This window comes from Sus scrofa, chromosome 14 (assembly GCF_000003025.6).
Source record: "Sus scrofa isolate TJ Tabasco breed Duroc chromosome 14, Sscrofa11.1, whole genome shotgun sequence".
Lineage (NCBI taxonomy): Eukaryota > Metazoa > Chordata > Mammalia > Artiodactyla > Suidae > Sus > Sus scrofa.
Genome location: NC_010456.5, coordinates 129,339,772 through 129,353,626, shown reverse-complemented (window position 1 = coordinate 129,353,626; position 13,855 = coordinate 129,339,772). Strand labels below are relative to the sequence as shown.

The 13,855-nt window shown below is 56.1% G+C and overlaps 1 protein-coding gene across 4 annotated transcripts in view; it reads right to left on the bottom strand.

Moving 5' to 3' along the window:
• GRK5 (G protein-coupled receptor kinase 5) overlaps positions 2,492 to 13,855 on the bottom strand; it is a 237,203-nt gene continuing 225,839 nt past the window's right edge. For all 4 annotated transcript variants that reach the window (XM_001928584.6, XM_021073444.1, XM_013983798.2 and 1 more), the window contains 4 exons: positions 11,146 to 11,283; positions 10,215 to 10,352; positions 9,446 to 9,577; positions 2,492 to 7,131 (listed from right to left, as the gene is read on the bottom strand). In XM_001928584.6, the coding sequence (XP_001928619.1) occupies positions 7,033 to 7,131; positions 9,446 to 9,577; positions 10,215 to 10,352; positions 11,146 to 11,283 (507 nt within the window). In that variant the 3' untranslated portion in view covers positions 2,492 to 7,032. The remainder of the gene's footprint in view (positions 7,132 to 9,445; positions 9,578 to 10,214; positions 10,353 to 11,145; positions 11,284 to 13,855) is intronic.

The following is a 13,855-nucleotide window of genomic DNA, read 5'->3' as shown; positions in this document are numbered from 1 at the left end:
GCATCACTTCATTATCTAAAATATAAGGCAACAGGACAACACGTCACCTCCTCGCTCCCTTCTCCAAAGACCAAAGCCGGGGGAGGGTGGTCGTGCAGCCCTCCCTTTATAGGCCGGAGCCTGGGCCACGTGACGACGTGGCCCCGCCCCCTCAGCTAACACCTGCTGGGGCGTGGACCGGGCGGTCCCGGCGGACCTGTGGGCGCATCCCGGAGCTTTCAAGCTGAATGCACTTTGTAAATGAGGAGCCTTCACACTTGAATGGCCCCCGAATCACCTGGAGGGCCTGTTAGCCAGTCCCAGATTTTCTGATTCAGTGGACCCGGGTGGGGCTGAGAATTTGCACGAGTTCCCAGGGAGGCTGCAGCTGTTGTTCCGGGGACCAGACTTTGAGAATCACTAGAATGAGCCTCCCTCATGGGCGGGATACACATACCTGAGTATTAAGAAGACGTTTCTATCTCTGAACGCGGGGCCTGGAGGGGACGGCAGTGGGAATGGAGGCCCTGGCTTGACTACAGACCCTGGCCTGACATTCCAGGTTAAAGTCCTCTCCTCAGAGGTAGTTTGTGGACCAGCAGCTTCTCCTGGGAGCTTGTTAGAAGTGAGCTTGTTAGAAGTGCGGAGCCTGACCCAGGCGTGTACTGAATCAGAACCTGTAGTTTCCAAAATGCCCAGGTGAAGCTACGCTTCTGAAATATGAGAGGAGCTGGCCTAAGTCTCTGTGCCCCCTGGTTTATGCCAGGAGTGGGGGTGGGAGCTAATGCCCCCTGGACCTCCAGCTGGAGAGAGCAGGGGCTTTATCTGGTTTGGTTGTGAGCCAGAGCTCCCGGCATAGCAGGTGCTCAGTAAACACCTACTACCATGAGGGCTGAGAAGGGGGAGAACCTGCCTGCTAGCCCAGTGATCAGGCCTCCTTCCTGTGGTCCTCCGCCCCTGTCCCCAGGAGCCCTGACCAGCTGCAGCTTGGGTGCCCATCCCCGAGGGCCTCCCTCTCCTTCCTTTTCATAGTCGCCAGGGGTGGCAGGTAGATGCCACCAGCCCCATGGATCCCTTCCCAGAGGGATAGTGGCCTACAGGCCCTTAGTGCCCTGGGTGCCCACTTTGAGCCCCTCTGAAAATGGAGGCCATTTGGTCCCTCACTTACCAAGTCCATGGCTGTCTGGATGATGGGGGGGCAGGGCCGGGAGGGGTGCGGCTTGCCCCCCAGCCCACCCATTCCCCGGGAAGGGGCCATGGGGCTGGAGTTTCTCTCCCACAGCCCCTGTCCCAGAAAGACGGCAGCTGAGACAGGTGAGGGTTCTGCGTGGTGGTGGAAGTCCCAGAGGAAGCTCTATGGCCAGCAAGAGAGAACAGCCCCTGTGAGGAAGGGTGGCCCCGTCCTTGTGAGGGGGGCCCTGTTCAGAGGCTCATAGGGCTCCCTCCCCTCACCCCATTTTCTCCAGGTGAATCTCCCTCAGCCTCCTGCTGACCAGGTTCCCCAGCCCGCCCTATTGCTCACCAGCCCCCCTCTCTCAAATTCCTAAGCCCCCCTATAAGCAGAATCCTGCTCAGTCCTTTTCTTTCATTAGGAAAGACACCTGCTCTGGGAGCAGGAGTGGGGGAGTAATATTCCAGTTCCTACCTTCCCTGTGAGACGGGCTGGCTGGAGCCTTGACCCCCAGCTCAAGGTCTCCCCTCAGCCAGGTGCTGGGAGTGCACCTGGGCTGGGCTGAGGGTCTGATGAGTGTGGGTCTAGGACCCCCACCCTGTCCTGAGGTCAAGGATCAAAAGGGGTCCAAAGACAGCAGGGCAAAGTCCTCTATTCTGGGTATCACACATGCCCCCTCCCCGAATCTTCTGGAACCCACCTGCGCCGTGCAGGTGTCATCCCATTACAGATGAAGACACTGAGGCTCAGAGTTAAGTGGCCACTCAGGCTCATACTGAGGGTCAGTAAGGGATTCAAGCCCAAAGCCCTGCTTGTTGTACCACAAAGCCAAGCAGATGGGGTCTTGGGACTTAGATTGGGACCCTGAAGTCTGAGGCTAGTGACCAGTTCTAGCATGTGGCTGGCTCTGTGTGGCCAAAACGGCCAGAAGAGCATGAGTAGCCCACCTCTGAGTTACGGCCTCTGTCAGGTACAAGCAGGTGGAGGGGCCCGGCCATCAGGTTGTCAGCAGCGGCTCAGGCCCTCTGGTACCACATGGCAGGACACTTCTGGAGCCCTCTGCTGGGTTTGGGATCAGAAGCCAGTCAACGTGGAAAGAGATTAGGCGGTCTCCTTAGGCCCTGCCTACTGGCGCTGGGCCATCTGTGGACAGGTCAGTGTGGACAGGTCAGGATGGATAGGGTGAGGTCAGCTTTAGGTGGGGCTGAGCCACCCACCCACCCACCCAAAGGAGAGATTAAAATTAATTCAAAGACTGAAGCAGCAGGTCCTGGCATCTTGTAGGCAGCTGGCCTCTGCAGAAGGAACAGAACAGCACAGCGGAAGGAAAGAAATGCAGTGTATTTTCATTAAGGAATTTATTTCTCTTAAAAAAACAACAACAGTGGTTCGATCTAGATACAGCAGCACTGTGACATATTTGACGGAACATACAAAGGTTCAGAGCAGCAGGAGAACAAAAGCCGACATCTTCGGGAATGACCTCCCAAATGGAACTATTTTTATTCATCAATGTTAAAATATCCCTGAAAAACAAAATAGAAACCTTTGGATACTAGTAGGATTATTATTTTATCACTACCAACAGCCACTAAACTCTTCTAATTGAGAACATTTGCTTTTGATCTATTACAAAAATGACTTATTGATGGGCTAGGAAAAGACATAGAGATTCTTCTTTGGGGAGGTGTCTTTCCCTCCTAAGGAGAGCCAACTTTTCAAATGTTTTAACCAGTGTCCCCAGCACAAGCTTTTAAAGTTAGAGCAGGAGTTCCCATTGTGGCTCAGTGGTTACTGAACCCGACTAGTATCCATGAGGGTGTGAGTTCGATCCCTGGCCTCACTCAGTGGGTTGAGGCTCCGGTGTGGTGTTGCCGTGAGCTGTGGTGTCGGTTGCAGAGGAGGCTCGGATCCCGCGTTGCTATGGCTGTGGTGTAGGCCAGCGGCTACAGCTCCGATTCGACTGCTGGCCTGGGAACCTCCACATGCCTCAGGTACAGCCCTAAAAAGACAAAAGGCCAAAAAAAAAGAAAGAACAGATGAGGCTGCTGCGCCAGAGCAGCGTCTGACCCACACTCGTTGGAGCTTCAGTAGCTGGGCTGGTTGGTTGTTTGTAAAAGTTGTCACCATGGCCTCACCATCGTGGTCTGTTGTGATCAGAAAGCAGCAGCTCTCTGCTGTTGATGACTCACAGTTCTGGCACATGGAAATGCGCAAAGATGTCACACCACTCTTTCCCTACAAAGGTTGGACCGTTAGACAGTCCTATTGCAGAACGTGGAGCTAGCGAATAGGAGACAACCAGAGAGGTGGCCCTCGGATGCTCAAGCACACAGCAGCGTGAGAGGAGAGACAGCTGTCACTCTGACTGGCCTTTCCTCTTCATCTTGGTGGACTTCCGGCGGTCCCCCTGGATGCTGTTCCCTTTGGCGAGGCCTGGGATGCCAGGTTCCCTTGGTACTGAGGTCGGGGCCCGCAACTTGCATGAGAAAGTTGGTGGGAAACGCTTTGGGAAAGGACATGGACATGGGGGCCCCTGGCTTCTCAGAGGGCAAGTCCTCAGCATGCTAGGGCTTGCTAGGTTCAAGGGCAGGCAGCCGTGTCCCTCTTGTGCCTTCTAGGCTAAGGCCATGTCCACATATGTGTCCCCAGAATTGCCATTTGCCCCCATGGGCTGCCAAGAAGTGTGCATACCCCAGGCCACACCACCTGCTTCTGAGCAGCACGGCCTCCAAGCCCGAGTGCTCTGCTTTGCTAAGAGCCGTGCATTTTGGGAAATAAGCCTTCCTGGGGCTTGAGACAGAGCAACTCTTAGCCCCTGGGCAAGTGAGCCACCCTCCCAAGAAGCATCGTGGTTTAAAAAGTGATGTGCCCAGCCTGGAAAGACCAGAGGATGAGCTGATGCAGGTGGCGGTGCCATCCTCGGTGAAGGTGGGCTTGGGTCACCGTGAACTTATGGAGCTTCCCAGAGGCTCGAGAAGCACTCACGGGTCATGGTGATCATGGCAGAGACCACCTCTGTCCCACTGGGACCGCAGCTTGTCTCCTGAAGTGGAAGCAGAGACGATTCTGGAAGACCCTGCGTCTCACCTCAAAGGCACGAAGTCAGCGAAGGTCCGGTAAGAAAATGTCACACGTGGAGGAAGAAAGGCTCTTCCATGAAGAGCTCAAGTGCAGTAAGAAGATTTCAATCCACTTGCAACCTGTATATGCCTGGACAGGTGGATAGTGGAAAGTTTTTGTTTTGTTTTGTTTTGTTTTAAATTAAAAAATCTTTAAAATGCAGCTATAGAAAACAAGCTGGAGTAGAAGTAAGGGGAGGGCTCAGGGGCAGGACCTGTCGTGACTGGGGACCCCAAGGGGCTACCTTTCAGGCACTGTTCTCAGTGAAGACGCCCTTTCTCTGTATGAAGCAATGGGCCAGAAAGAAGAGGAGATTTGCAAAGGCCGGTGGCTCTGACCCCGTGTCCTCTGGGGGCTCCAGGGACAAGTAGCAAATGGGAAGATTCCCATTATCTTAGGCGCCACGGAGAGCTCTGCGCCGCAGCATCTGTGCTTCTCGCGCAGAAACACACTGAGCAGATTTAGGTTTTCTCTTGCTCTTTGGGGATTCGCTACTGCCAACGGACAGGCTTTGAGCTGGAAAGAGACTGGTCTCTTCACACCGGGGGGGAAAGGTTGGGGTTGCTGTAAATTGGGCAAAATGACCGAACTCCTGGACAGGAGAGCGGTGACTGTCCCAGGAAGATGACTGTCCTTTTCATTAGAAAGGACAATCGGGAAGACCTTGGGGATCTGAAAACACTGGTCAAAGAGCTTTCCACTTCGTGGCCAAAACTGAGTGTGGCTGTTTGTATGCATCTTGTATTCAGCCCTAGAAAGGGAAGGGAAGCAGCCTCGGGGACCAGAGCTGGCCTTGAGGAAAATAATGCCGCACATTAAGGGGTCTGAGGGAGGCCCAACCTTTTCTTCTCTCGCCTTTGTTTGTAAAGTGGCCTCAGGATGGTCAGTGGCAAAGGTCAGGCCCTTGTCTGCCAGTGTGCCCTGGGACCCAAGTGGCAAAGTCTGGGGAAGGAGCACGGGAGTTGGGCCGCAGTCACACGCTGGCTTCTCTCCTCCCAAGAAGTTCAGGCTCCAAGGCTTCGGGGAGAAGGAGGTCTAGGAAGATCACATCCAAACCACACCCACGCCTAAGGCTGTGCTTGCCACTCCGCAGGGCGCAGCAGAACCCACCTGACAAGCTTTTTAAGAATGCAGATTCCTGGGCTCTACTCCCAGAGATCCCATTCTGTAGGTTTGGGGTGGAGCCCAGAATCTGTATTTTAATAGGAGACATCGCTGTAGGAAGCAGGGCGCACATGGGGAGAGACCCTGGCAGGTGACCAGAGGTCCAGAACAGGTCTGACTGGGGATGTGGATTTGCCCCTTGTCACCCTGTGGAGGCAGCAGGGGAAGGCTGGCAACTCCCTGGGGCTGGATGGCCAGGCTCAGAGGGCCCGGGGGCTGCCTTTAGAGGCTCTGGTCTGGCAAAGCCACCAAGTCCTCCTGGGGCTACTTGGGCCTGAAGCTTTGAGATGCCCAGTTAGAACTCAGCTCTGCCCCACCTCTCCCAGAAGTGACAGTGAGTTTGTCTTGGGCTTCTTTGGTGGCCCAGCCTCTCCTTGGGCTCCCCTTTGCTTGTAGAGCCAACCCCATCCATCCATGCCGCCTGGCCAATGAGTCTGTGGCTCCTCACGAAGCTCTCAAGACCCCATGACCCTGTAAACACTCAAGGGACGTGCCTGGAATCCCTGGGCAAGCCACTCTCCCCGTCTACAGACACTTCAGGGTTGACCCTACGACCCCTGCTCCCTGACACTCCCATGGGACATCAGAGTTTCAAGCTCTTGGGTTTCCATGACTACTCATCTTTGCTATGCTTTTCTTAAAAATGGAATAAAACAATCCCCAAATGCAAGCCTCTTGAAAACACACTGGCTTTAGCAATCAGAACCTGTTCAGAAAGAGGCCCAGACACCACTGTGCTGAGAGGATCCTTAGATCCACGTACCGGCCACCTTCTAGAAGGAAGAGAAGGAAGAGGAGGCAGAGGCCAAAGCAACAACAGCCTCACACGCCCCGAAAGGAAACGTGCACACCTTGACAGAGCTGCCCCGGCAACTCCGAGGACCCCAAAAGAAGACATTCTGGCTGGGGGTGAAGTCTCAGTGGGTCTTTGAGCTCTTAATTCAGATTGTCCACAAGCCAACAGAATGGTGATACCAATGCGAGGGTAAAGTTAGAGAGATGGATACACCCAATCCTTTAAAGGTGAAATGTGAATCATCTTCTACATTTAATAAAAACACTTTCTCATTTGAGGCTCTTGGAAGTCTTGAGTCACATTTTTTTTTTTTTTGTAAACCCCCCACCCACCCCCTCTAAAATGTCAAAACACATGGCTTAGCAGTGGCTGCACAGAAAATATACACCCTCAAAGTCTGACTTTCATTTAAATACAAATATACAAAATGTAAACTGAGACAATAGAGAAATTTACAAAACTTTTCTTTAAAAATAATAAAGACAAAATTCAGTTCTAGTTATGACGCTATTAAAATACGTGCAAGTTGTGGTATCCAATTGGAGTTCTATTGCAATGTTCAACAGAGACACGGCCGATCCACCTCGGCTTGAGGGCCGCCTCCGAACACAGAGCTGAGTGGGAATCTCTCTGAGGAACCTGGAGGCCCCTGGTCGCGGGAGAGGACGCCTCCTTCTCCTGCTCCTGGATGGCTGTCCCGTCCGCCCCGCCAGAGCGGAAGCTCCACCGGTCCCAAGTCTGCTTCGAATGAGAAGGGTCTAGGCTGGTCCCGCCATGGACTTCAAGGCCAGAGCTGCAACTAGCTGCTCCCGGTGGAGTTTGAACTGACATGGTTTGAATTTATGTGGTGGTTAAAACTGGCCTTGGAGTTGGGTGAACTCTTGGAATTGTTCTGATGCTGGGAGTGGGGTGAGCAGGGAGGAGAGAGAGAGAGAGATGGAGAGAGAAAGTTGGTCATTTAGAGTCCAGCTCTGGGGCCCTCACACCACAGGGGCCTCTGAACCTGAAAGAAGATGGGGCCCTGGACCACAGAGCAGCTCCTTTCCTTGCTTGTTGCTGCCTTTTGCATTCTCCCCGTGCAGACCTGGGGACGACGAGCTGCTGGTCCTCAGGACTCCTGGCCCCCTCCTGGCACCCCGTGGGTGAGGGTCCCTCACACCACAGGAGAAGAGAGACCCAGAGTATCTGCTCCCCTGGGGTGGGGGGCCAGCCTCTGCCCCGAGGCCGCTGTCTTCCACCTCCCTCAGCCTCCTCCTTGCTCCGGGCAGCAGGAATTTCCGTCCTGGTTTTTCAAGTGGACAAACTGAGGCTGGGTGGTTCAATAAGCTGCTGCCCGTCTGAGGAGGGTCAGGGCCTGGTTTGAACCCGGGCCACGAGCTTTCACAGCAAATGCTTGTCCCAGGCCTGGGGCCGTCCTGTCCCCCGCCCCATGTTGGAGACAGAGGTCATTTTTTTTTTTTTTTTTCTTTTTAGGGCTGCTCCCATGGCATATGGAAGTTCTCAGGCTGAGGGTCAAATCGGAGCTTCAGCCACCAGCCTATACCACAGCCACAGTAACATGGGATCTGAGCCACTTCTGCAACCTACACCACAGCTCATGGCAATGCCGGATCCTTAACCCACTGAGCGAGGCCAGGGATCAAACCTGCAACCTCATGGATACTAGTCAGGTTCTTAACCTGCTGAGTCATAAGGGGAACTCCCTGAAACTTCAATTTTACTTGATGGAAGCATTTTAAAATTATATTTTTACAGTAAACAGACAGGAGTACAATATGGAATAGGATGTGAAGCTCACATGAAGTTTTTAGACAAAAACTCGGTCTGCATTTTCTCTGCCAGATCCCTGCCCTCCTCCCTGTTATCCCAGGTCTTTCTCATGGGCTCACCAGCTGTGTGACCTTGGGCAAGTTCCTTAACCCCTCTCGGCCTCAGTTTCCTCATCTGTGAAATGGGGCGATAGGAGCACACCCTGGACTCACACTTCACTAAGCTGCCCCCAAGGAGGGATGTGGTTTCCCGGCTGAAGCTTCTCAAGTCCTGAGTTAATAGTCTAGCGCAGAGCAGGTGCTCAGTACATACTGGAGGAATGAAGGTCTAGCTGAATGAAGGTCTGGGGTTTTGTGGAGATTACATAAGAGAAGCCTTCAAAAAGCACCCAGCCCAGGGCCTGTCCACAGTGGAACACCATGAACGGCCACCACTTCCCTGTTATCCAAGCGGGAGGGAGCTGGGATTCCCAGCGGCCTGGGGATGGAGCTGCACCTACCTGCGCCTATTCATCCTCCTTGGGGGAGAGGCTGCTCCCTTGGGGGGAGGAGGAAAGTAAGAAACCAGGGGCTTCCCAGGCTGTGGGATCAGAACGCTGGGGCCAAGCTTTCTTGTAGGGCTTGGCCAGGAGGGGCGCTATTGTGGCCACCCTCTTGGAGGCAGGGTGGAGGTTAGGGGTCTCATTCTAGAAGGCCTGCCAGGTCCTTCCTGGGTTATTTCTTCCACCTGACTCACACCAACCCTGATCCAAGGACAGGCTCTGAGGGAAGAGTACCTTTTCCCAAGGGGCAGTCTCCTCTGGCTGAGGCACACAGCATCAAACTATGGGGGCCGCACCTTAGGAACCATGAGGTTCTGTGGGGATCGCCTCTCCAACACCAGTTCCCTGTGCCTTGTTATGTCAAATCTTTATCTACAGAACTTGCCTCCATCTTTACAATGGCTCTCAACCACGGGCACTGTGTCCCCAGGGATACTGGACACCTGTCTGGAGACTACTGGCCGTGCCCGTGGATGCAGAAGTTCCCAGGCCAGGGTCAAACACATGTCACAGCGGTGACAACCTTGGATCCTTAACGCCCTGTGCCACCAGAGATCTCCATGGAGACATTTTGATTGACACATGGGAGTGGGTGCTACTGCCATCTATTGGGTGGAGGCCGGAAATGCTGCTAAAGACCCCCCAAGGCACAGGTCATTCCCACGACCCAGGCTGAGGGACCCTGAGACTCTGATGAAGCGCTGGCCTGCCCCTTCTGCGCGGGGACCCATCAGCCAGTGGGTTCAGGCACTTCAGACAGGCTGCCTGTCCCCCCTAGGCCACTGCTGCTGTGGGTCTCCCAAGCCCACAAATTGGTCTCTGTCTCCTGGAAAGGCCAGGCCTGGGGGTTTCCCAGAGCAGAGGCTGGGACAGCAGGGTGGGGGGTAGGGGGGGAGCTTACCTGACGCTTGAAGAGCCTGTGGAGCAGCCCTTTCTTCGGTGGTTCCGGAGGGTGGCTTCTGTTCAGGTCCGGTGAGAGGGTACCGTTAGGTCCAAACACGTTCAGCTCCTTAAAGCACTCCGTTTCTATCATCTGGAGAAGCGTCAAAACACGGGGGTGTGAGCGGCTGCATGGGTCATCTTGGGTGGAAAGGAATCCCAGTGGGCCAGCCCTGGCTGGCGCCGTCCTCAGCCTGGTCCTCAGCCTGCGGGGGCCTCCACCACCCTCCATCTCACCAGGCTGACACCTGGCAGCTCCCCGCCTGCCCACCGCCCCTCCTGGACAGCCTTGCAAGCCGCCCTCCCTGAGACAGCAGAGCCGGTCATGGGGGGGGGGGGAAAGGGGAGGGGAGGGTGAGGGGGGTGGGGGGTGCTTATCTTCCAGCCCCGAACCCACCTCCTCCTCCACCCCAAAGCTGCAGCCCCCTTGCCCCATCATTTCCATCTCACTCGAACCAGCTAGAACTTGCCCCAATTCTGACCCCCTTAAGCACTCGGCTGCTGCCCCATTTCTCTTCTTCCCGGCCGAACGTCTCCAGAGTCTCCGGACAGGCCGTGTCTGCCTCACCTCCTATTCCCGTCCCGCCAGCTCCTGACCCGGCACCACACCATGTCCCCTCCACACCCCACCACACCCCAGTCCAGCCACAGGGACGCCCACCCAACTGTCCCTCTCCTGCCCCCGCTGCACCCTCCCCCCGGGGCGAAGCCGAGGACCCCGTGGTGCTCACCTCGCTCTGCCACGGGATGGGCACGGAGCCCGTGGAGAACTTGGAGTAGAAGTCGTCGTCCGTGTGGTCCAGGTTGACGCCCTTGACAGTGGAGAACTGCTCGATGTCCAGCACATCCTTGCAGTACACGGCCCGGGGCTGGGAGGGCAGGGCACTTGTACTGGGGGCCCTGCCCAGGGCTCTGGGGCCCCCGGCCAGGCCTGGGGGTCTTGATGGGAAACAAGGGAGGTCTCCCAGGGCCACCCTAGCCCTGGGAACCCGAGCTGCCCTCACTCAGAGGTGCCAAGGCCCCCAGTTGGAGTGATGAGAGCTCAGGGCCCCCTCCCGCTGTCACTGCCCCACACAGGCTGTGACGGGGAGGTCCCAGGAAGACTTCACATCAGAGGCCAGTCAGAGGTGGTGGGTCAGCATGCAGGCTCTGCAGCCACAAAGACCTGGGCTGGGGTCCCAGCCGTGGTGCTTCAGCACTTTGGGAAAGTCACACATCCCCTGAGGCCTCAGTTTACTTGCCTGCATAATGGGGATAGTGGAAGCACCTGGCCAAGGGGCTGTGTATGGACGTGGCACTATAACCGCAATGATTTCTTTTATCTCACTGGTCTGGGGCTGCTGTGCTGGGACTGAGAGACAAACCCGGGCCCTGCCCTCTGGGAGTTCAAGGTTAGTCATAGGGGTCGCCCAGGGGGCTCTGAGAGCCTGGGATTCTGGAGATGAGGGCTTCATAGAGGGGATGATGCCAGGCTGGACGCAGAGGGAGCCCCCAGACTTAGAGTCCTGCTGCTGGAGGCCAGGGGTCCTGCTATTGGAGGCCGGGGGTTGCCCCCTGCCCCCTGGGTCTCCACCCCACCCCAGGGCCCAGCATAGATGTTGAGCGAAGTCAAAAGTGGTAAGTAGGTGCATAGGCTCGATCCAGGCTGGGGAGGCTACTCACATCCGGAACAAAGGGAGGATCCAACATCCCAGCTTCTAAGCGCTTGAAATTCATGTTCCTGAAGAAGGGGTGTCTTTTGACCTCTGCAGCCCCCTCCTCCTGGCAGCCCAGCCTCTGCTTTGCATCTTTGGTGAGCAGCTGTGACAGGAAAGTCCCATGAGGACACGCCTGGGGCTGTTCCTCCTGCCTGGAGGCCCGAGGGGCCGAGGGGCTTGGAGAGCCCGTAGTTATCTCCCTCTCACACGTGTCCCTGAGACCCCCGGACATCCGTCCTCTCACCTCCATGGTGCCTGCACCACTCCAGGTACCCAGTGGACACTGCCCAACCCTGCTCAGACCTCGATTCGGCCTCCTGAGCTGCGCTGTGCCTGGTGGTCCCACATTCCCAGGGTGCTCAGATGCCTGGTCCCCAGAGAGCAGGAATCCTGTTGCTCCCCACGACTGCGTGTCCAGCGCCAGTGCCTGCCTGGAGCTGGTGGGATCTCTTCTGCTCCAGGTCAGCTACGAAGGGCAAGGGCTCGTCTCTAGTTTCTCTCATTCATTTACTCAATTCACAGGTACACTGTAGCCTGGTACCCAGTAGGTCCCGAGAGAGAGGATGCTGAGGGTCTGGCCTCAGCAAAACCATGTTCAAAGGGCCCATCAAGGCAATACAGATATGACACCAAGGTGGCAGAGGAACAGGGACTGGCTGCAGGCTGGGGGACCGGGAGGCCTCCTGGGGAGGTGGCCTTTGAGACAGGCTGGCGAAGCAGGGAGAACACGCTGGAGGGACCTGCATCAGCATGAGCAGAGCAGCAGGGACGCTCAGGGTGTGCTTGGGGAACACTGGTCTTTGAGTTTGAGTGAAGGCTGAGTGCGACGGACGGCTCAGGGAGAAGGAGACTGGTGGGGGACAGGGATAGAGGGTCCTGAAGGCCAGGTCTGGAGGTGGAATTTTAATCCCAAGGTAGTGGGGAGCCAAAGATGGTTGGGGTAGACGAATATCCTCGTCACAGCCAAAAGGCAGGACACTTAATAGAGGAAGAGGCTGCAGCAACAGCCAGCCGGCCAGATGGGAGGAAGGTGTGAATGAAAGATGTGGGAGGGGGGGAAAGGGAGGGGAGGGGGAGAGGGAGGGGCGGGCCTTAGTGTGGGAGGGGCAGGGCCGCCACGCCCCTCCCCTCAGTCTCAGGCTCCAGCCCCAGCTTCTCTCTCCTGCCCCACTGAGCACTGCACCCTGTATACAGTTGCAATCTACTAAGTGTCTGCTTTGAGTATACAATCAAGATGAGTGGCCTGCCTGCACCTTGGAGGGAGTCCAGCCCTATCTTTCACCAATATTCTGGCATCCTTGGCACTTGTTCATTTAACACGCATTTGCAGCTTGCCTCAGAGCCATTGGCGGGGGGGGGGGGGGGGAGCTCCTGGGGCTTATGGTCTGGAGGGTAGCTTTGCTGGGACAGTCCCCCCCTAAAAAAAAAAACAACAACCCACTAAGGAATGAAAGGGGGCAGCAGGGCAAGCACCAGGTCACAGCCTTGAAGGGACTAAGCCATTTGGTCACTGACCACCCGGCATGTTTCACCCCAGGGCCAGCAGCTTGGGGCCTCCCTTGGCTGTCTTCCTGGGGCTTTGCTCTGCTCACAGAAATCCCAGGAGGCCATGGACCCCAAAGCCTGCAGGGGCTGGCGGCTGGCCAGACAGAGAACACAAATGAGGGCTATAAAGGAGAGAGGTAGGCTGGGTGGGCTGTGTCAGGCGGCCCATCAGCTCCTGCCAGCCAGCAATGTCGGCCAGTGTCCAGGGCTTCTACTTTTTTTGAGAGAAGCCAGAAAAATCAAAGTTTTTTAATGTGAATTCAGCCCATTTTAAAGTCTTGGCAATTAGCCTATTATTCACCTCTTTCTAAAACACTGCGCAAGCTGAAATAAATGCCCACGTACCCGCTGCTTGTTTGCAACCTGGGCATCAGGTCAAGTTGATACATTCAACATCAGGTATGGACCCGGAGAAGCGGGAGGGAGAGAAGCTGTGAGTTGAATGGGGTGCAGGCAGAGAGGGCTTCTGGTGAGAGTGAGCTGGCTACGGGGCCGGTGGGGAAGGACCAGTGCTGGGACTCAGCAAGGGCCTAAGAAAGTGGGGGCTGAGGTCTGGGCCCAGGGATTGGACCCAGGGGACAGTGCGATGAGATGCATGCGTTTCTGGATCCCAGGGGAGGGGGGTCTTGTGGCTGCCAAAATGGAATGGGGGGTGGAATCTGGGGGCGGAGGTCCAGCTTCCTTGTTGTTTGTAGCGAGGCCTTGTTCAGCAGGCGGGGCCGGAGCTGTCCGGGGCCTCCATGGTTTCCTTATAGTCAGGCCCTGCCATGTCCCAAGCTGGTGTCCCTTGGCAGTGACAGCACAAGCCTGGCTGCCAGAGCAGATGGGCTGGGGTTAAGGGTGTAGAAGAAGCCAAGACCAGAATCTCAAGACTCCAGGGTCATTTGTAAGGAGACAGAACAAGGCCAGAGGCCTCCTAAGGTTCTTCTCGCTGAGAAAGATAAGGGGACCTTGGTCTGACACTTGCACCCACAGGCTGAGGTCTGCCTGGAACCCCAGGCTCAGCTGTCGCCTTTCCTTCAGTGACCACCAGGAGGCAGCAGAGGAGCAGCAGTGCCCCTGGTCCTGGAGCGCCAAAGCCGATGACTGTGGGCAGGGAGGGGGCCCTCTGTGGCTCTCTGTCCTCTCAG